We start from the raw sequence: 23,109 nt of genomic DNA, 5'->3' as shown, positions 1-23,109 counted from the left end.
TTTCAGTTTATATAGTGAATGTTTGAGTTTGCAAAGAAGAATACAAACACCTGCTATTTTTTTGAACAGTCTAATATTCACTTTTCTTTAATTTTTTTTAGAGGAACAACACAAATGTGATATATTTTTCTTCATGTTTTGATTTGGAATAGAATGTGTAGTGTTCCCAATGCATTTGTGTGTATGGAAATAAAAGCTATTAGAAGGATTTTGAGCTTTATTCACTTTTCTCAACACACTGCTATTATTTTGAACACAACTGTATAAAGCTTGCCTGAGAGTTCAGAAAAAAGGGGGTGGAGAACTGAAGTCACGCCCTGCAGAGCTCAGTAAGGAGATCTTTGAGAGCTGATTGGAGGGATGAGACACATCCCCCTTCACACAGCTCACAGGAACAGAGCTGAATCTGTCAATCTGCTGGAGGTCCCACCCCTGTCACCATTTTTCTTTTGGTGTCAGGAAAACTTTCCAGAATTGAGTCATGCTGATAGCAGAGGGACAAAGTAGCAGACAGAAATTACACTTGATAATTGAGACAAGTACACACTATAGAGGGATATGCTTTGTTCATATTTCATGTCTGGGGTTTTCAACTACTTTAACTCTGAAGATGTAGAAGAAAAGGACATACAGTTGCAAGAAAAAGTATGTGAACCCCTTGGGATTACGTGGATTTGTGCATGAATTGGGCATAAAATGTGCTCTGAACGTCATCTAAGTCACAACAATAGAAGAACACAGTCTGCTGAACATAATACTACACAAACATTAGATGTTGCCATGGTTTAATTGCACATAACATGTAAACATTCACAGTGCAGGGAGGAAAAAGTATGTGAACCTTTGGACTTAATAACTGGTTGACCCTCCTTTGGCAGCAATAACCTCAACCAAATGTTTCCTGTAGTTGCAGATCAGACCTGCACAACAATCTGGAGTAATTCTGGACCACTCCTCTTCACAAAACTGTTTCAGTGTAGCAATATTCTTGGGATGTCTGGTGTGAATCGCTCTCTTAAGGTCATGCCACAGCATTTCAATCGGGTTGAGGTCAGGACTCTGACTGGGCCACTCCAGAAGGCGTATTCTGTGCTGTTGCAGCCATTGTTTTGTTGAATTACTTGTATGCTTTGGGTCATTACGTTTAGTATTTTTAACATTGTGATGTTTATCTCCTCCTCACCTCCCTGTGTGTCTCCAACACTGCACCAAGGGACTAGCAGGGAGGAGAGAGACCTTGCAGTGTAATGAGCACCGATTGGCTGCTTGTCAGGAAAGGGAGTGTCGAGCTTTATCCTTTATCCCTTTCGTTGCCAGAGCCATTGTTGCGTTTTTTGCACGTTTAAAAAAATCATTTAAGGCCTAAAGATTACACAAAACCTCATAACATTATATATTTTCAGAAATCAGAGACCCTAGAGAATAAAATAGCGGTAATTCCAATTTTATATGTCACATGATATTATCACAAAGGTCTAGGAAACACAAAATTTCAGGAACAAATAAACTAAGTTAATTTTAGGGCAAAAAAGCAATACATTATCCAAGTTTTTTGTAAAATATAAAAGATGAGATTGCATCGAGTAAATAGTTATCCATCATATCAAACCTTAAATTTGTGCACACTTCTGAAATGGAAGCAAGCTTTAGTACCCTATATTTTCTATAGGTGACACTTTTAAAGCCTCTTATAGGTCGTCAGTTTAGCGTTACAGAGGAGGTCTGGTGCTAGAATTATTGTATGTAGCGTATATCACCGCTTGCTTTTACAGTTGTACATGCCTACATATGTGGGGTGGGGGGTCTTGAATGTGTGGGGGGGGGGGGGTATATGCTTGGGTGTAACTTACATTTTTAAACAATAAAAAAATAATTTTTTATTTACTTAATTTTTTTTTTACCACATAGGGGACAAAAAGTCCCCTATAGGATGACATTTTGGTGACAGGTTCTTTTTTTTGAGACATCCAGTGTCTAAAAGACACTACATGTCTCCCCTGTGTTCCTCTGAATGTAATGCAGTGCATTAGCCAGGAATCTGTCAATGGGGACCAGGAGGTGATGTCACATCATTTCCGGGTCAGGACAAGAAGGGGAGTGGATGTGTCTGCTCTCCTCCCTCCTCTATACTGCATCCCGACATTCCGCAGGCACCCATTGACTGGTCCCGGACCCACAGATGGCAAGCAGAGCCCAGGACATATAGCGGGCAGGGAGGTGGTGGCTGGCACTTTGGGCCATGTGAAAGCAATCGGGTGGCAGTGCCCTAATCTTTTTACCTGACAGATGAGCCAAAAAGGCAAAAAAAAAACCTACTTGCCCGGAACTACATGTCACGGGCGTCGGGCGATATGAATTGCACATCCCTGACCTTTCTTGCCCCACTGATCTCTGAATCCACATCTGGATTTCCTTGTTTGGCCTCATGCACACTGGATATATTTCGATCTCTCCTAGACACTTTTTGTCATAGCAGCAGTACTTTGGCAGAAACACATGCTAGGCGCATTTAGGTTCATCAAGCGCTTGGGCGTCAATTCATTTCATTGGCCAGAATATCAAAGTCAAGTGCTCAGTCACACCATCTGTGTTGATATTTAACCACTTCCAGACCGGACACTTTTACCCCTTCCTGACCAGGGCAATTTTCAGCTTTTAGCGCTATCACACTTTGAATGACAATTGCGCGGTCATGCAACACTGTACCCAAATGAATTTTTTACCATTTTTTTTAGATAGATAAAGCTTTATTTTGGTGGTATTTATTCACCACTGGGATTTGTATTTTTTTGCTATGTAAATGAAATGTCCAAAAAAATTTTAAAACAGTGTTTTTTTTATAAAATTTTGCAAATAAATAATATTTCATCATAAATCTTAGCCAAAATTTATTCCGTTATCTTTTTAGTAAAAAAAAAAAATCCAAATTAGTTTATAAGCAAAAATTATAATTTTTAAACATTTTTTTTTACATTTTTATTTTTTTTATTATTTTTTTTTTTTTTTTTTTTACATACTATCACCCTAGCAGTACAGTGTCACCATGGTGACACTGTACTACTTGTGAGGGGTGATAAAGATTTTTTTTTTTTTTTTTTACACTGATTGCTTTTACACCCATATAGGATGTAAAAGCAATCATTTCTCTTTCTCTCTGTGTGCATTCCTGCACTCATTGAGAAGTACTGAGTGAGCTGTGATTGGTCACAGCTTGTCACATGGTACAAGGCTTTTGTGAATAGCCTTGTACCATGTGACCTCTGTGATCATTCACAAATTTCACACATAGTAAGCAATGATGTCAGAAGTGACATCTTGCTTACTACTTTTGCATGTGATCACTGATTGGCCAATCAGTGATCACATGATCGGGACCTCGTACAGAGGTCCCGTCCGACGATCGGTGTTTCACTGTGTCCGGAGGACACAGCGGGCACTGGATCGCGGTGCTGCGCGCTCCCAGGGAGCGCGCACAAGCAGGGTGCGGGGAGTCCGTTTATAGACGGCCACCCGACCCTGCAGTGCCACCGTCCGGCTGTTTATATACAACGGCCGGTCGGGAAGTGGTTAAAAGAAATAGATAAAAAGGTAAACAGGACTCATCGCCTTCCCTTCCCCCCTCCCTTTCTTCCCTTGCCCCCTCCCCCTTTCTTCAACTTTCCCTCCCCCCTTTTTTTCTCTCCTCCCCTACTCAGGATCATTTAGTACTGCTTCTTTGAGTGAACATTCAGTGTGTTAGACTCTATTGCCAGTTTTATATGGATATTTTCGCAGTGTGTTGTATGTTGAATACATGCTCCTATATTACAAGATGTAAGTTTGTCTTACCATGCTGTACTGTATAACCTTTTGATTGGTCAACAAAAATAAAGAATTTATAAAAAGTTAAACAGTGCAATGTTGGTGCAACAAATCATTGCACCGCTCCTTAACGCCCCTATACAACAGAGTCCAGCCGCAATGTTTTAGCGTGCAAGCTGGTGTGAATTAGTGAAAAATCCCATCCCTCATTTAGAAAAAACACAGTGGTCTTTTTATGTGATTATCAGTGCATGTCATTTATTGCTTGGTAATGTGTAATCCAACTCCTATTTTTTTTTTCTCTAGGACATTAATGAGTGCATTCTAGGAAACTATGCAGAGTGTTCCAATCCCAGACTATTTTACATTATTCCATATTTTTGTGGACAACATCCAAAATGCAGGTAAATAGTAATGTGCTTATTTTTATACTATAGTTATAGGAAATACACATTGGCCAGATGTGTACAAGTATTGTGTCTCACATTCTGTACTATCACTATATACTCCCAACTTTAACAAATGGATGTTTCAGAAGTGTCCTATGATATAAATCTGTTCTTCCCTACACTGCTCCATTATAGAAAGTGATAAAAATATTTTACTCTATTGCTGGAAGACCTCTTTTTTTTCTTTATCCACTTGCCGACCAACCACAATACATATACTGTGGTAGGTCGGCACCTGCAGGCAGAATCACATACATGTACATAATTTTGCCTGCTCAGGCTAAGAGCGGCTCTGGGCGCCCACTGGGGCACACAGCATGCCCCTCCTGTGTCCGGTGGATTGGGAGGCCCAGTGATCATGTGATCGCTATGTGATCACATGATCACAATGTCAACAAAGTTTTTATGAATGAATAAATTCATTCATAACAGCTGTTTTGACTATGTTGTGATTGGCCCACAGCTATCACATGGTACTTGGGCCAACCACAGCACCCTGTCCCATGGGATTAGCTGTAGCCAATCACAGATCACTAGTGATCACAGCTGTCATAAATGGTTAACCCATTCAAGACCGTTGAAAAAAAAATCCCTGATCACCCCCCCCCCCCCCCCTTAAAAGAGTAGTACAGTGTTACTATGGTGACACTGAACTACTCTGATGAAAGTGTGTAAAAACATGATCAAAGATGAAAAAAAATTAAATAAAAAAAATCATCAGTAAGTGTCCCTGATCACTGCCACATCAGTCATATAATGACGCTGAACTGCACTGGCGATAGTATGTAAAAAAATAAAAATAGTGGAAAATATTGTATTCATTTTCAAAAAAATTGTGACAAAAAATGTGACAACTTCAAAAAACTCACCATGCCTCTTATTAAATGCCTCAGACTGTCTACTTTCCAAAAAGGGGTAATTTGGGGGGAATTTGTACTGTCCTGGCGTTTTAGTTTTACGGTCTTGAGAAATGTCATAGTCTGTCAGTACATCAGGAACAAATATATATACCATAGTTTGTAGATGCTATAACTTCCACACAAACAAATTACCGTAATATACACTTATTGTGATTTCTTTTTTACCAAAGGCATGTAGCAGAATACATTTTGGCCTAAATTTATGACAGAAGTTTATTTTATTGGCTATGCTTTATGACAGAAAGTAAAAAATATTTAGTTTTTTCAAAATTTTCAGTCATTTTTTTATATTGCAAAAAATAAACCCAGTGATCAAATACCACCAAAAAAAACCTCTATTTGTGTGAAAAATAATAAACAAATTCATTTACATACAGTATTGCATGACTGTGCAATTGCCAATTAAAGTAGTGCAGTGCTGATTAGCAAAAAAAATGCCTTGATCATGAAGAGGGTAAAACCTTCCAGGTTAGTTATTTTGGCAAATTCAGACACATCCTGTTTCAAATATTTTAGACACTCATAGTCTGCCTAAAAGTGATATTTCAGTTATAGGTGGATGCAGGATGGCTTAATCGGTCATCTATGTTCATTTCTCAAAAACAATTAAAAAGCAGACATGCTGAAATGAACATGATTGGAGGCTCGGTGGTTGGAAAAAAATTGGAAAATCGTACTCAGTCTTGCCTGATCATGCTTTCTTCCTATTTTCACTTAACTTAATTTTCTATAAGCATTTTTATTAACACTTGATTGCAGAGTTTGAGCGGAGGTCCCAGAAAGTCAATTTGTTCATGTAGCAAAACTGAAGGCTTTGCAGTTTATTCAACCCATGAACTTCCATTCCCTTTAGGGATCCTGGTGAGTGGGCCTTGGAACGTGCAAAACAAAACGTAAATGAAAACTTTTTACTTGTTGGAATCCTAGAAGAGCTGGAAGATGTTCTACTTTTGTTGGAAAGATTTTTACCGCACTACTTTAAAGACGTCATGAATATTTATAAAAATCCAGGTATATGGTTAAAAGCTATATAACATTCTGATAATTGTATACAAATGGTAGTACTACTTTGTCTCCAATTTCCACCAAATGATTACCGCTAATATAACCAGAATAGCATTATTGTAAAAAAAACAGACTATTACGTATTGCAAAAATAATTACCGTATTTTTCGCCGTATAAGACGCACCTGACCATAAGACGCACCTAGGTTTTAGAGGCAGAAAACAGGAAAAAAAAATTCTGAACTAATGGACTGCAGACACAGTACAGGAGATGACCAGAGACTGCGGACAGCACAGGGATGACCAGAGACTGCGGACAGCACAGGGATGACCAGAGACTGCGGACAGTACAGATGACTGCTGACCTTTGGGGAAGTGGGGAGCGGGTACCTGAATTTGACAGGTACCCACTCTTACTTCCGCAGAGTTTTTGTTTGATCTTACCTGTTCCTCGATCCAGCCGTGCGCTGTCTTCCCGGCTTCTGTAATGGCGCTCGGCATGACAGCCGGGTGCCCAGTGCGCATGAGCGAGAAGCACTTGCACTTTGTGATTGGTCCGGCGGCTTCTGGGATCTGTCATGTGTCCCAGGTACCCCCTTACCATTCACAAAGTGCACCGCTTCTCGTGCATGCGCACTGGGCACCCGGCTGTCATGCCCAGTTCCCACACTACAGAAGCCGGGAAGACAGCACGCCGCTGGATAGAGGAACAGGTAAGGTCCCGCTGCAGAGCTGAGCGGCCGGCCCGGTATTCTGACACGGCCGCGGTGGAAATACCGGACCGGCCGCTCCATATTCGCCTTATAAGACGCACTGACATTTCCCCCCCAGTTTTGGGGAAGAAAAAGTGCGTCTTATACGGCGAAAAATACAGTAAATTACTTTTCAAATTCTATACAATATATTGAAAATGTATATAATAGTGGCAGTGCTTCTTCTTGAATGAAAATTGGGCTCACATTGGACAGCACTGTTATGTTTGAAGCATTGGGGACTTAGTGAAGAGAAAGGCTCAGTTCACACTGCCACGACTTGAGATCCGACTTGTGAGACCCCAAGTCGCATGACATGTGAAATCCCATGTTAGTCAATGAGAGCCGGCTTAATTAGCACTACTGAAGTTGCTCCGACTTTAGAAAAGTTTCCTGTACTACTTCAAGGCGACTTCTCTCTGACTTATGCCCATATACGTTAATAGAAGTCACCTCTCTAAGTCGGATTCTCATCTATATTGATGTGATTTGGATCCGACATTACAGGAAGATTAACCAGACATTCCCTGAAAGTTGCTTCAGAGTAGTACTCAAGTCGCCTGGCAGAGTCACACTGCAAGTCACGTGACTTTCAGGTAGCAGTAGTGTGAACTGAGACAGAGAGGACAACGGAGACTTTATCAAGTTGATAATGTTTTTATAGTCAAATGAGTAGGTTAGCGGCAGCTCAGGAAGCTGCAGAGTTACACTTCCTGTATAGCCAACCTCTGGTTTTATTGTGTTTTAGGAGTGTCCAAATCACTGAAGTGGTTGCCTCAAATTAACAATATTTTGGCAAATAAAACAAGGTCTATATATACAGTGGGTAAAATAGGTATTGAACACGTTACCATTTTTGTAGGTAAATACATTTCTAAGGGTGCTATTGACGTGACATTTTTATCAAGAATGTCTTGGTACATTTTTCAATTCATCCTTCCTTCAATGACATGAAGTTTGTCAGTACTGTATACTGAAAAACGTCCCCACGCTATGATGTTCCCACCTCCAAACTTCACTGTTGGTATGGTGTTTTTGGGGTGATGTGCAGTGCCATTTGACCTCCAAGCATGGTGTGTATTATGGTATCCAAAGAGTTCCATTTTGGTCTCATGTGACCAGACTAAAATCTCACAGTATTTCAAAGGCTTGTCTAAATGTTGTGAAGCATACTTTAAATGAGCTTCAACATGATTTTTCTTCAGCAATGGAGTCTTGCATGGTGAGCGTGCATACAGGTTATGGCATTACTTATTGTCTTCTTTGAGACAATTGTACCTGCTAATTCCAGGTCTTTCTGAAGCTCTCCACAAGTGGTACTTGGCTCTTGGATCAAACTTAACGGTTTGGTCATATACACCCTGTTCCAAATTATTATGCAAATTATATTTTGTGGTCAGTGGTCAGTCATAAACTCCACATACTTTGCAGAGGTCATCTTTACCTCTTCGGGGACCCTAAAGGGGCCGACCAGCTCTGTTCCCATGATTCTGGCCCAAAACAAGAGCCCTGACACACAATGCCATCCATGAGTTAAACTGAAAAACAAAATATTTATTCTTTGTGACACTGAAATAGAATTTGCATAATAATTTGGAACAGGGTGTACGCCAGGTGAGAGCACAACCGATCAAGGTGTACAAATTTTTCTTATGATTGGTGAACTGCACGGCTTATAATTTTGTATCGCAGCACTGGAAGAAGTGTCAAAGACAAGGATTTAATAAGGACATGTTTGTAGCAATGCTATAACTGCAGAGATATTGTTATGCACAGTTGTGAAGCTGGAATGTTATTTATTTATTTACACATATTTTCAATTTGTAGTGGAGCCCGACACTATTTCTCCTAATAATTATTTTCACTCCTTTGTCAGAAATCTTGTGAGGAGTACCTGGTCGTGGCCTGTTTATGGTGAAATGTTCTTTCCACTTCTGGATTATGACCCCAACAGTGCTCACTGGAACATTCAGTAGTTTAGGAATTCTTCCATAACCAATACCATCTGTATGTTTCCCAACAATATGGTTGCGAAGGTCTTGAGAGAGCTCTTTGATTTTACCCATCATTAGATGTTTCTTGAGTGATACCTTGGCAATGAGACACCTTTGTATAGGCCATCAGTTGAGACTGAACCAGCTGATATTCATTTGCACTGACAAGTAGCAGGATTGCTTTCTACTTACTGATAGATTGCAGCTGGTGTCTTGGCTTTCAATGCCTTTTTGCACCTCCCTTTCTTCATGTGTTCAATACTTTTTCCCTATGTTATTCTGTTTTCTTACACATAATTTCTGAACTTATATGTTTTGGTTTCTTTGTATGTATGGATTGCATGGGTTGTTACTGACGTGGTGAAAATGTCATGTCAGTAGCACCTTTAGAAATATATTTACTGAGAAAAATGGTGACGTGTTCAATACTTATTTTACCTGCTGTACATTTTAGGTGGGTTTTCCTCTTTTGGCAAAGGTTCCTCAATCACTTGAAGACCACAATAGGTATATTTATGTTGTGGCTTTCAAGTGCTACAGGTATCATCCCAGTGTTGTTTTTTTCATTAGGCGATCAGCTTTTATGCAAAAGCCATTCTAGTGGCTAATTAGCTGGTGGATTGCTTTTACAGGTGGTGGGAGGGGTAGTGCCTCTCTGGGCTCTACCACCCCACCCGTGCTATATGAAACCGGCAGCAATGAGTATTTTGTCACTTCCTGTTTTGGCCAGTTGTTTACTGGTCATTACGTCAAAGGAAAGCTTTGGATCGAACCAATCCAAGTTTGATCTGAAGCTTTAAAGGATTGAGGAGAGATCTGGAGTTTAACAGACCCCAGATGTCTCAGAAAAGAGGACCTGTCGCTGCCTATTGCTGTCACAAGGGACGTTTACATTCTTTACATTCTTCGTGATAACAATATAAGTGATCAAAACAATTTTACAGTACAATGTAAATATAAAAAAAGTACTAAAATAAGTAATAAAAAAATATTTTAAAGCTTCCCTGCCTCACCTCCAGGGGTTGTGTGCAAAGGCGAACTCATACGTAGGTCGCACACTCATATGTAAATGGTGTTCTCACCACATATGTGAGGAACTATTGCAAATGTTATAGTGAGAGCAATAATTCTAGCACCAGGCCACCTGTGTAACACTAAACTGGCAACACCCACCATTTTATTCTCTAGGGCTTCTGCTTAAAAATATGGATTTTAAGTAATTTTCTAGCAAATAATACTGATTTTTAAATATAAACAAAAAATTGTCAGAATTGACCTGGTCTTAAAGTGGTTAAGTGTACACTTGCTGCGAATGTTAAAAGGGAAATTAATAGATAAGTTACTCTGCTACATTTAATATCATAGATGAAAGGTATCTTATTTTTCTGCATTTGAAATTACATATGGGTATGCATCGGCTGTTACAGACTCCCCACACAGGTGAATTTGACAGGGATGCAGGGACAGATGCAGATATATATATATATATATATATACACACACAGAGAAAATTTTAACAAATTATGTCCAAAACCACTAAACCTTTCCTTTAAGTTGTAGATTGTAGTCACAAGGCCGTTAGTTTACTTGGTTCAAGTTTGCTTACTTGGTGCTATTATTATTATTATACAGGATTTATATAGTGCCAACGTTTTGCGCAGCGCTTTACAATATAACGGGAGACAGTACAATTACAATACTTTCAGTACAGAAGGAATAGGAGGGCCCTGCTCCTGAAGCTTACAATCTAAAGGAAGGGGGAGGTGATACGAAAGGTGATAGCTGCGGGGGATGATCTGGCGGAGGTGATTCAAGTACAGTTCTTAGGTGCAGGTGGGGTAGGCTTCCCTGAAGAAGTGAGTTTTCAAAGATCGCCTAAAGGCAGACAGGGTGGGGGCTGACCGGACATGCTGTGGTAGGGAGTTCCAGAGGATGGGAGAGACTCTGGAGAAGTCCTGGAGGCGAGCGTGGGAGGAGGTTATCATGGGAGAAGCGGAGTGGGCAATTTGGGCGGTATCTGTGGATGAGGTTGGTGATGAAGCTAGGGGCAGTGTTGTGGATGGTTTTGTAAGCTGTGGTTAGTATTCTGAATTTTATACGTTGGGTTAGTGGAAGCCAGTGGAGGGATTGGCAGAGAGGGGCAGCAGTCACTGATCGGTTGGTAAGGTGTATGAGTCTAGCAGCAGCATTCATAATAGACTGAACGGGGGATAGCCTGTGTAACGGTAGACCAGTGAGGAGGGAGTTGCAGTAATCGATATAACCAAGGTGTGGATAATAGACTGAAGGGGGGATAGCCTGTGTAACGGTAGACCAGTGAGGAGGGAGTTGCAGTAATCAATATAACCAAGGTGTGGATGAGTTGTGGTGTCATTGGTCAGGAAGGGGCGGATTTTGGAATTGTTCCGGAGGTTGAGGCAGCAGGATTTAGCCAGTGATCCTGTTGATCTTAATGGTTAAGTCATGAGTGGGGGATCGGGGAGGAGGAAATATTACAAGCTCAGTTTTTAAAAGATTGAGTTTAAGGTAGTGATGTGACATCCATGCTGATATGTCGCTTAGTAGATTTGTGAGATCAGACCAAGTAAATCAAATACAGACCAAATGGAAAAGAGAAAATGACACAAAATGAGTTATTGTACTTTGTTTAGCCATCTGTGTACTGAAATCAACTTACAGTAATGCTAAGAGTCAATTAGTGTTTTTACAATGTGGTCCATATTTTTGGTGCTTAATAAGTTTTTTTTAAGAAGATAATGTACTTTTATTAATTGAATGCCATTGTTTAACTTGTTGGGCTGTAATACAATATGTATGTAATTGTACAAATTTGGTATTCTGGTTAAATTCCTTTGTTTCGCAACTTTTTTTACTGCAGAACACAGAAAACTTGGAAATCTGACAGTCACAGTAAAAAAAACATTCCCTTCTCCTAATGCCCTACAAGTACTCTACCAGCGGATGAAATATGAATATGAATTTTACTACTATGTCAAAGAACAATTTCATTTGCTCAAACGCAAGTTTGGACTTAAATCTCAAGTGAAGAAACTGCCTAGTCAAGAAATGTTAGTCCCATTTCCTATCCCTATGGAAACAATGGAGTCAATAATAGAAGAGGAAGATAATCAAGATGATGAGAAGTGGTTGGAGGACATTTATAAGAGGTGATGTCATGGCATCACGAGTCATGACTATAAGTCCAGATCCATTTCTTAAGCTTTTTTATTGTTAAAAAATCCTTAAGGAACATGGTTAATGCTGAACTGCATTAACACTTTCCCACATGTTGGGTATTAGGGAAATACATGTACCCGATTCTGCGGGTTGTGTTTACTTTTATTTTTTTATGTTCAGTGGATTGATGGAAGAGTAATGAAATAAGACTTATGGCATGTTGACTTGAGTTTTAGCCAGTATATGCATTTTGCAGGAAGCCTACAGCACAGTCGAATGAAAGTTCTCACAGCAATCAGATCATTTACTGTTCTATGTCATGAGAGCGTCCAGGTACATCTTTTGATATGTGATGGATCTTTCATCCCTGTGGTGCCGTTTTTTGTTTTTTTTTGTTTGTTTGTATGTTTTTTCATTTAAACTATGCACAGTATTTACCAACTTCTAAAGTTCCTGCTTTTACATTTTACTCACCTATGTGCATCCTATAAAGGCCAAACACAGTCAATTCCTGGATTTACGGGCACTAAGCAGAAAAGTAATTGCAGGCTATTTTTTTTTGGCATCCTTATTGGCAAACATTTTCAGAACTTCTCAAGATAGAAATATGTCTTGTTAAATCCTAAGAGAGATGACTTTGGACAATTCTAGCAATTCATTTTATATTCATTTAACATTCCAGTGAAAAATACATGTGCCATGGCTTATGTCATTATGGGTTTAGGAGTGAGATATCGAATTTATATGATATAAAAACTTTTTTAAAAATAGTTTGTTTTGTGCTGGATGGTGAATGGTCTTGATAACATTTGAATACATTTTTAAAAATCATTTTTATTAAAAGTTGGTGAGAATAATCCTGCTATAATTAAATTTGAAATGCTCTTGGTACTTATAGTGAAAACCAATTTAAATTGTATACAAACTCAAAACGTTTGTTTTTGGTAGATTGTATAATGATTTGAACATCCGTCACATTTTGTATTGCTGCATGTATCCCTGCTAGGAAGATTCACCTTATTTATTGGTCCTGATGACAAAGTGGTGAAAAACATTTTTTGAGTTGTCACAGGAATAGGTGAGAAGAAATCTTTCAATGGATGATCTTGTCCTGTTGCCTTCTGTCTATGAGAAGATATCCCCTTGCTTTTCAGATGACTCCTCTTCCTGTTGTGTCTTTGGGACAGAAAGTAAAGGGAAATTTCTCTGAAGGGAAACAAGCAACAAAATAGAGTTGAAAGAGGTCATAACCAATCCCTACTCCAGGGCTAGTTTTGCTTTAAATCTAGGAGCCAGCTAAAAAAGTTAGGAGCCAGTTTTTTTGTTTAGCGTACTGTGGGTTGCCAGTGCCCAGAGCAAGGCAACTTTTGGGCAACAATCTTCATGCAATGCTTTTTGCAGCAAGAAAATCATGGCAAAACTGCACCATGTTTTAGGCACCATTGAAAATACCGGTACTTGAACATGCGTTTTGCGTTTTCCGGTATTTTCAATGGTGCCTAAAACATGGTGCAGTTTTGCCATGATTTTCTTGCATGATCACAGTGAATCTGCTGTGATCCCAAAACGCCCATGTGTGAATGGAGCCACCTTGGTTCACACATATGCCATTCTAGATGCGTTCCCAAACTCACAGATTCACATAGTAGAATGGCATGCGGAGATAAGTGTTCACATATTGCTATTGACAGGAGTTTTTGCATTGAAGTCAATGGGAACTGTTTATGCATTGAAGTCAATGGGACTTGATTTTGCATCAATAAGGGCAATTTTGCATTGAAGTCAATGGGACACGATTTTGCATTGAAGGAAATGAAATGCAATTTTGTATTGAAGTCAATGGGACGCGATTTAGCATTGAAGTCAGTGGGATGCGATTTAGTATTAAAGTCAGTGGGATGCGATTTTGCATTGAAGTCAGTGGGAGGCAGTGTGTGAATCCAGGTGCCAAGATGAAATTTCTAGTCACCAGGGTGGCCTGGCACCTGGGATTTGTCGACCCCTGCCCTACTCTATCCAGAACTTAAAAGAAAAGTTTAGACTTTGGGAGCCACACAAAACCAAAGCAAAGTACTCTGATGGTTATTGTAGGTTGCTGTATTGAACCAAGCTACTGTGACACCAACAATACTACAGCCATTAATTGTGAATGCATTCATACATGTTTTTGTTGTACTGAACAGTTCATAAATTTATCTGGACCAATATTGGTATTTCAGATAAATACTGCTAGCAGCCAGAACAATTGTATTTTCTGTGCATACCCCAAGGAACATATACCTGAGTGGAATGATGTTCTTGTCCTGCAGAATTATGAGGGAGATACATAACCTTATGAAAGCAAGAGGGTATAGGTTATGGTTATAGGTTATAGTTTTCAATACACCATTCATTTCATTACACTGCTAAATAGAAAAATCATCTTTGAAGTGTGAATAAACCTTTTTCCACACTGAAAATTGTGTTTCTTTTGATGACAACTATTGCACATGAAACACATAAAAATGAGCCTCAAGGGATTCCACATTTCTACAGGACATATGTCATCACTAGTATGCAAGGATATCTCTAAATACTCATATCATCCATATCCATCTTGTATGCATCCTACTTATAAAGAAGCATGGAACACTCTTTATGGAAAATGATTGTGCAGTGTTTAAATTAAGAGCTCAGCCAGCATGATGAATAACAATAAACTACTCATCACACTTGTGTAATGAATTGCATTGGAACATTTTGTAGCTCACAGCTTGGTACTGGTGTCAGCTGAGAACTGTGAGAATTTAGCAATGTGATTCCAGGCACAGTGATCAATGCACTTATCCTATCTTCCTGCCCCTCCAGCACTCACAGTATATTGTTATAATTTACCTATAATTCCATTGTCCTGTGATAGTCACTGTGTAAGGTGCCTACAGACCCTAATTCCATTAGGGTTAAGGGGTGCTTTTTAGTAGAGAATAGTTTGGCATGCTACACGAAACCTACCAGCGTCAACCTACAAGGGCCTAGATCTAACAGAGTTCTGATGCAGGCATGCAAAAATGTGGTTCATAGGACCCATAAAGTAAATGAAAATGACCTATGCTTTCTTTTACTGTGCCTAAATTGATATAGGAAATTAGAAGTAAGGTATCAAGTGACTTTATGCTTTTTAGAATTTATGAAATAATCTTTGTTAAATCCCCTTAGCAACAGTTTGGCTGTTTATGTCAGAAAGTAATGTGCCTAATCCACTTGTTAGGATCCCACCAATACCTCACATTTTTCATAATTTTATTGTACCTCCACTAGTACTCTTAATGGCAGGGAAGCAAAAGAATGGAAATCTGAAATAAGGAACAACCACTACAGTTGCCATTACATGGGATTTCTTCTTGAGCACCATAGGTTGTGAGGGATCATTTTCTCACTGCTGCCATTGCTTAGGCAGGGTATACACGGACCAAAAAGTGGCCATTTCAGCAGGAACCAATTGAACTTTGATCCATGTGAACTACTGTCTGCTCAACAAAACCCGGTCTAACCACTGGCGTCTGTTGAATGGTCATGCTGGAAACCAACATTTGATCAGCACTGCAGCTATTGGATCCCTTGCTGTCAAAATACAACAGAACAATGGGGGAAATCCCTGCATCAAGGTTGTTTGTGTTGATGCAGGAATCTGTTAAGGTTTTTTTTTTTCATTATACCCACTGGTTGAAGGAAAAAAAAGAGTGTGCTTAACCACTTGCCTACCAGGCACTTATACCCCCTTCCTTACCAAGCCAATTTTCAGCTTTCAGCGCTGCCGCACTTTGATTGACAATTGCGCGGTCATGCAACATTGTACCCATATGAAATTTTGATCATTTTTTTCTCACAAATAGAGCTTTCTTTTGGTGGTATTTAATCGCCACTGGGCGCTTTACTTTTTGCGCTATAAATTAAAAAAGTGCAAAAATTTGAAAAAAAAAAAGTTTATTTGTTTCTTTTATAAAATTTTTCAAACAGGTATTTTTTCTCCTTCACTGATTTGCGTTGATGAGGCGGCACTGATGGGCACTGATAGGCGGCACTGATGGGCACTGATAGGCAGCACTAAAGGGCACTGATAGGCAGTACTAATGAGGTGGCACGGATAGGCGGCACTGATAGACAGCACTAATTAGGGGTCACGGATAGGCGGCACTGATATGCAGCACTGATAGGCAGCACTGATAGGTGACACTGATGATGGGTACTGATAGACGGCACTGACTGGCATCACTTCTGGGCACTGACTGGCGGCACTGACTGGCACAACCCCTGGGCACTGACTGGTGGCACTGACTGGCAGCACTGCTGGGCTGCACTGGTGGGTGGCACTGGTGGGCAGCACTGGTGGGTGGGCACAGGTGGGTGGCACTGGTGGGCACAGGTGGGTTGCACTGGTGGGCACAGGTGGGTGGGCACAGGTGGGTGGCACTGCTGGGCACATGTAGGTGGCACTTCTGGGCACAGGTAGGTGGCACTGCAGAGTGGCACAGGTGGGTGCACTGCTGGGCACAGGTGGGGGCACTGCTGGGCACAGGTGGGGGCACTGCTGGGAACGGGTGGGCGGGGCTAGTGGGCGCACTGCTGGGCGGAACTTGCGGGTGTCACTGCTGGGCACCGATCATCAGGGCACTGATCATCAGTGCCCTGATGATCGGTGCCGATCCCCGCTCTGACAACTGCCGGTTCTCGGCAGTACTTTCCTCACGATCTGACAGCGTGAGGAAAGTGCAGCCGAGAACCGGCACTTGCCTTTCCCTGTGATCAGCGTGTCATTGGACACCGCTGATCACGTGGTAAAAGGCCGGTGGGATCGGCCTTTCACCACATCACGTGATCAGCTGTGTCCCTAGGACACAGCGATCACGGAGATCGCCGGGTGCGCGCCCCCTGGGGCGCGCAGGAGAGCGCGTTCTGGGAGGACGTCATATGACGTCCACTCAGAACTGGCCGGCCGCGGTGAAGCCATCATTCGGCTATGCGCGGTCGGCAAGAGGTTAATCCAACATTTGTCATTGTATTCTGCATGAGGTGCACATGCACGAACACTTAAACTATAAAGAGAAACTAAGTTCAAAGGAGGGGGGTAGATTTTGTATTTTTTTATTGTAACATTTACAGCTACTGCAAAACACAACAAACTGATAGAACTACTATTTCTGTACTACTAACTTATCTGCAGTGATGTAGTTTGCCTTACCTTATGGTGTTTAATTTACATGTTTGTTCAATTTAGGTTTGCTAAAAAAAAAAGAAAAGTAAATTGGCACACATTATGGTGTGGGGGTGGGGTGCAGAATGTATATAGAGTGCTGTAATTTTTGCACATTTTTAGCAGAGGAACTAACCTTAGTATACACATGGAACCTGGGCCTGGTTAGCAATTGATCTTTATCTTCTTGGAACCTTTGCTGCTGCACACCAATGTAGTTAGCCACTCCAATGGTGAATACCATGGATAAGCACTTGTATGCACCAACAAATGCTAATAATAACACAGGCCAACACACTTTTTGGTGCCTTGAATGTTAAACCTGTTCCTGGGTATGTGTGACCCATTAATTCCCAAAATGGCATCAATTTTTCCCTATCAGCTCTAGCTTTTTAGATACAGCATAAATGCCAAATACCACTCTTCACTCCAGTTGCCCATCAAAAATCAAGATATTTTAATGTAGTGTTTTATTTCATCTCCTTGTAGCAATAAAGAAACACATAAGAGTAGTCATAACCTCTACGGTGCTCGATCTGTAAAAATGAAACAATATGAGTGGCAATATACACACACCTCCTATACGGTCACAACTATAATACGGTTAATAGCTTACAGTTTCGCATCCATTGTTTCCAATGTAAAACTACAGTTGGAACTATGTAAGCACTTACCATATGACTCTTTTTCAATCTGAACTGCCAGTACACAGGACATGCGTGAACAGGCACCATAGGAAGCAATGTTATTTCACATGTCATGCGAATTGAATGCAGTTCAACCCGCATCCAATCCGCAAATATGTGAACCGGCACTAAGGACAAAGTATAGGAGATGTAGGTAAGGATAAGCATGCTGTGCACCTAGTCAGATAGGAGTATAGCACATCTGATTAACCATCGTGACTGAGGAGCAGGAAATTTCAGGTAAACTATGGTAAATGAAGAAGAATGGATTCCAGTTGCTCAGTCTGAAAATATATTACTGTAAGGGTCGCTTTTAATGTCACTGCACCACTAATAAGTAGGTTTACCAGTTCAGGAGTTTCCTGTGCAAAATCAGGAATGCTGACTTATAGTATATGTAGTTAGTAAAGTTTTTGTGGGTAAAATTTAATCACAAGGTCTTTGTTAATTTTCTTGATAAAACAAACAGTATTTATGTATCCCTGATGCTTTAGAAAAAAACTGAAATATAAGATTATTACCATTTTTCCACTGTTGAACATAACATCCTTTTTTACAATAATATATCCAGGTCCCTTTGGTTTTCTACAATTAGACTAAGTTTAACCACATGCCGCCCAGCCACTGTAGAAATACGTTGGCAGGGCGGCATGGCTGGGCAAAACCACATTTTAAAACGTGTGTTTTCAAAACAGGTAGGGGGCGCGCGCGAGGCATGCCACCGCCCTACCTGTCCCGCCAATTACGGCCACGGATGTCAGTCGCCAGGTCACAGCTGATCGTTACTGGCTGTGTCCCGACGATTAGTAGCAATCACTGACAGAGAGCAGAGCTGCAGTAGCTCTGCTCTCTGTCAGTTCCCTGACAGCTTCTGACAGGCTGATCAGGAGAGAAGAGTTTATCTCTCCCGAACAGCGGTGTTCCCTGCAGTACATACCCCCGCCCCCTAGTAAAACACTCCCCTCACACAGTTAACCCTTTCACTGAATAATAAAGTTAACCCCTTCCTCCCCAGTGCCATTAGTACAGTGTCAGTTTTTTTTTTTTTTTTGCACTGATCACTGTATTGGTGTCACTGGGGATGTCAATGACCCCAAGTCAGTTCCCCCTCCAGTGTCAGAATGTCCGCCGCAGTCCTGCCATAAGTCGCTGATCGCCGCCATAAGTCACTGATCACCGCCATAAGTCGCTGATCGCCGCCATTATTAGTATTAAAAAAAAATTTAAAATCCCAGTATCTTTCCCGCCATTTGTAAACACTATAACTTTCACGTAAACCAATTAATTTACACGTATTGGGGTTTTTTTTTTAGCAAAGACATGTCGCAGAATGCATTTTGGCAGAAATTTGACTAAATTTGAGTTTTACATTTTTTTTACTGGACATGTTTTATAGCAAAAAGTCCAAAATATTGTTTTTTTTCCTCAAAATTGTCAGCCTTTTTTTTATAACGCAAAAAATAAAAAATGCACAGGCGATCAAATACCACCGAAAGAAAGCTCAATTTGTGGGAAAAAAAGGATATAAATTTCATTTATGTACCGTATTGCATGACCGTGCAATTGTCCGTTAAACTAGCGCAGCGCTGTATAGCAAAAAAATGGTGTAAATTGCAGTATCTATACCATAGTTTGTAGATGCTATAACTTCTACACAAAGCAATCAATATACACTTATTGGGATTTTTTTTTACCAAAAACATGTAGCAGAATACATTTTGGCTTAAATTTATAACCAACTTTGAGTTTACTATATATTTTTTATAGCTGAAAGTAAAGAAAATATTGTTTTTCTTCAAAATTTTTGGTCTTTTTTTTGTTTATAGCGTGAAAAATAAAAAGCGCACAGGTGATCAAATACCACCGAAAGAAAGCTCTATTTGTGTGAAAAAAAGGACGTAAATTTCGTTTGCATTGCATGCACCGCGCAATTATCAGTTGAATTAGTGCAGCGCCGAGTAGCAAAAAGAGGCCTGGTCATTAAGGGGGGTAAATCCTCAGGAGGGCAAGTGGTTAAATGAAACATATCAGGTGGGGTGTAATCTGTACACCTTTTACTGAATAACCACTCCTTTGTTTAGGTTCTTTGGAGTGCAGCTGTTTTTCTTATAGTTACTGTAGGTTGCAGCAAGCTCTTTTACAGGAGGAGTATCTGGGGGGGGGTTGAAAATGGCGCCCCTGGTTTATAGCACAGCTGAAACCAAACACAGCGGACATTTTTTTAATTGACTGCAGCGTTTTTTATAACATTTTCTTGCTGTAAGTGTTGCAAGATAGGTGTAAGTAAACAAATGCCATGACAGATTGCAAACCACAACTAGTATTTTTAGCACTTCACATGACTAACTTTCACATTGTACAAGAACACAGCCTGTTATATTCTAGAAAGTAGCACATCTGAGCACGTGTGCACATGTTGACAGACAAACATACTGTAAGTACATTTTGTTTAACCCCTTGCATAAGCACATATGCAGCTTCAATGAAGTGGGTCTTCTTATGTGGGGTTGCATAGATTCTTACCTATGTTTATGCTAGGAGTGTGTGATTTTCAGATGAATTCAAAATTCTAATTTTGAGATTTGAATTTCAGAAGATGGCTATAATCTCTCTATTTTATTCTATTATAGTCTAATCTATTGTTTTTTTATTCTATTCTGTTTTACTGTATTCTATTCTTTTATTTTATACTCTATTCTATTCCTTTATTTTATTTTCTATCATTTTCTATTTTATTCTATTCTATCCTTTTCTATTTTATTCTTTAAAGCAGCCAAAGTAATCATCATCTTATTTTACTTTTATACCTTGCTGTATGTTTTGCAATATGTTTCCATTTCAAATTTAGTTTCAAACTTAAAGTCAAATTTATTTTCCAATTCCAATAATTTGTTTCTTTATAATTTATTTCAGACTAATTGAAATTTGTTACTATTGTGATTCGAAATTTCGAGTACATCCATCTCTGAATAACAAAAGTTTAGTCCGAATTTCAGACTAAAAAAATGCATCGCACATCTACTCTTGATCACATATTCGCTGTAATAAACTATCACAGTGATCAGAAACTGTACAGCCCATGTCCCTGTACTCTTTTTTTCCTTTTGAACTGAGAAAAAGGTACATTGTATTTCTTTCTGCTTGCTAGAGGAAAAATATGTAGACAGAAAAAAAGTCTGTAAAAATTTTTTTAAAAATGATAAAGATAAAATGGCTAGATCAGGTCAGGATCAATGTCCTTTTTGGTATGATTAAAGAGAAAAAGCGTTTTTTATTTGGTGTCAGTGTCAGTGTCATTGTGGGGTTTATTTACTAAAGCTGGAGAGTCCAAAATCACTCACTTCTGCATAGAAACCAATCAGCTTCCAGGTTTCATTGCCAAAGCTTCATTGAACAAGCTGAGGTTAGAAGCTGATTGGTTTTTATGCAGAAGGGAGGCTGATTTTGGACTCTCCAGCTTTAGTAAATAAACCCCTTAGTGTCAGTATCATAGTATTTTAGCTAGTATTAAAAACAAATAGCAAATTTTAAAAAGAGCAAAATGTGCACTACTGTTTCTGGGTCCTTTTATGGGTACAAACAACAAATATACACGTGTGGAATTCCTGTGATCACCAAGAGTAGGATATTTTGTTCTTTCATAGTAAGTTATGATAATTGCAAGAAATATAGTTCTATTTAAAAAATATATTTGTAACTATTTTGGGGCAGTTTTTTTATTATTAAAAAAATCAGGAGATATCAATTACCATTTACCACCAAATGAAAGCCCAATTTGTCCTGGAAAAGTCAATGTATAATTCACCCACATACACTACGTAGTTGCAAAACTGGTTTCAGGCCTTAAGATCTGTTTACACCTTTATCTTTAGGGGTTAAATATAAAGCTACTGTGTATTATTCTTGCAGGCCGTTAGTAAAATGCATAAAACATGAAACTTATGTAGAGTAAATGTCTTTCAATTGTCTTTTCTGCAAGAGCCAAAAGGAATTGACTGTGCTAATCAAACACTATCGTAAGACTGCATAAAGTCTATGAGGTTTGACCTTGTGTTAAATGACCAAGCTTGTTTATTTTACCAGAGACACAGGGAATCAAGATAAACGAGCTGAGGGCATTTAACCAATTACAACAGCTGCAGGTACCCTATATTGCAAGCAGATGAAATAAATTGTTGTAACAACATTGAAATAATATTGGGAAGTGTGTGTTTACCTCTAAAATGGTTTTATTGCACTTACTGTAAAATTACATTTTAGCATTGCACAGATAATCATTTGCAACATTTATTAGTTCTCTATTGATTTAACAAAATCAATATAAACTCTTATGTATGCTGCTCGATGGAGAAATTGACAAATTCTTAAAATATGCTCCATCTAAATTTCCCCAATTCATTCCTGCAGTCTTGATATTTTTTTTAACCATTAAAAGAGAAGTATGACCAAGATTGTTTGGTTATACTTCTCATGTGGGTGTTGAGAGTGCACCTACATTCGCACTGCTGTTAACCAGAATCAGCCAACAGCTGGATAAAGTGAGCTGACTCCACAAAGCCACTTTAGTCTCGGGATGTATCCCAATGATAATAGCAGAACCCACCAGGTGCTGGCCGGCAGCTGGCTCAGTCTCTCAGTGTGCTGCTGAGAGCCTCTGCCAGCCAGTTCTGCCCCCTCCACAGCCTGGCCCTCTAGTAGTGAGCTCTGGAAGGGCAGAGCAGAGTGCGGTGACTGACAATCACCGCTCTCTGCTTCATGCGGAACCAGTGGTCACAGGATGACTTATCAGATTGATGCTGCAGCCATTTTCACTTCCTGCACTTCTCCTTTAATAAAAATGCACCTCCCCCCCCAACTCCAGCCACCAAAATAATTATTAGGATACTTTGGAGAGATGAAAATCCCCTGCCAGGTACCACTCTATTTACCCTTTGAGGAAATGTACCCTCAGCGGTTCTTGTTGTGACACTAAGAAAAGAAATAGAGCAGTATCTCTCCAGTGGCAACAGGTACAGCAACGGGGATACATAGAGCAATGAATACCTGGCAAGTTTAACCCTTTCTCAATTTTTCAATGAAGGAGTAGACTTTTTTT

The 23,109-nt window shown here is 39.8% G+C and overlaps 1 protein-coding gene across 1 annotated transcript in view; it reads left to right on the top strand.

The window, feature by feature from the left end:
• The window catches only part of UST (uronyl 2-sulfotransferase), a 405,047-nt gene extending 390,229 nt beyond the window's left edge, over positions 1 to 14,818 (top strand). Inside the window, exons 6-8 of the mRNA XM_089668626.1 lie at positions 4,108 to 4,205; positions 6,024 to 6,181; positions 11,800 to 14,818. Coding sequence (XP_089524752.1) covers positions 4,108 to 4,205; positions 6,024 to 6,181; positions 11,800 to 12,092 — 549 coding nt within the window. The 3' untranslated portion in view covers positions 12,093 to 14,818. The remainder of the gene's footprint in view (positions 1 to 4,107; positions 4,206 to 6,023; positions 6,182 to 11,799) is intronic.
• The last annotated feature ends 8,291 nt before the right edge of the window (positions 14,819 to 23,109 follow it).

Source organism: Staurois parvus, unplaced genomic scaffold, assembly GCF_062004578.1.
Source record: "Staurois parvus isolate SC_StPar_1 unplaced genomic scaffold, SC_StPar_1.0 ptg000059l, whole genome shotgun sequence".
In the NCBI taxonomy this organism is placed as follows: domain Eukaryota; kingdom Metazoa; phylum Chordata; class Amphibia; order Anura; family Ranidae; genus Staurois; species Staurois parvus.
The sequence above is the reverse complement of the archived record's forward strand: the minus strand, read 5'-3'. Positions and strand labels throughout refer to the sequence as shown.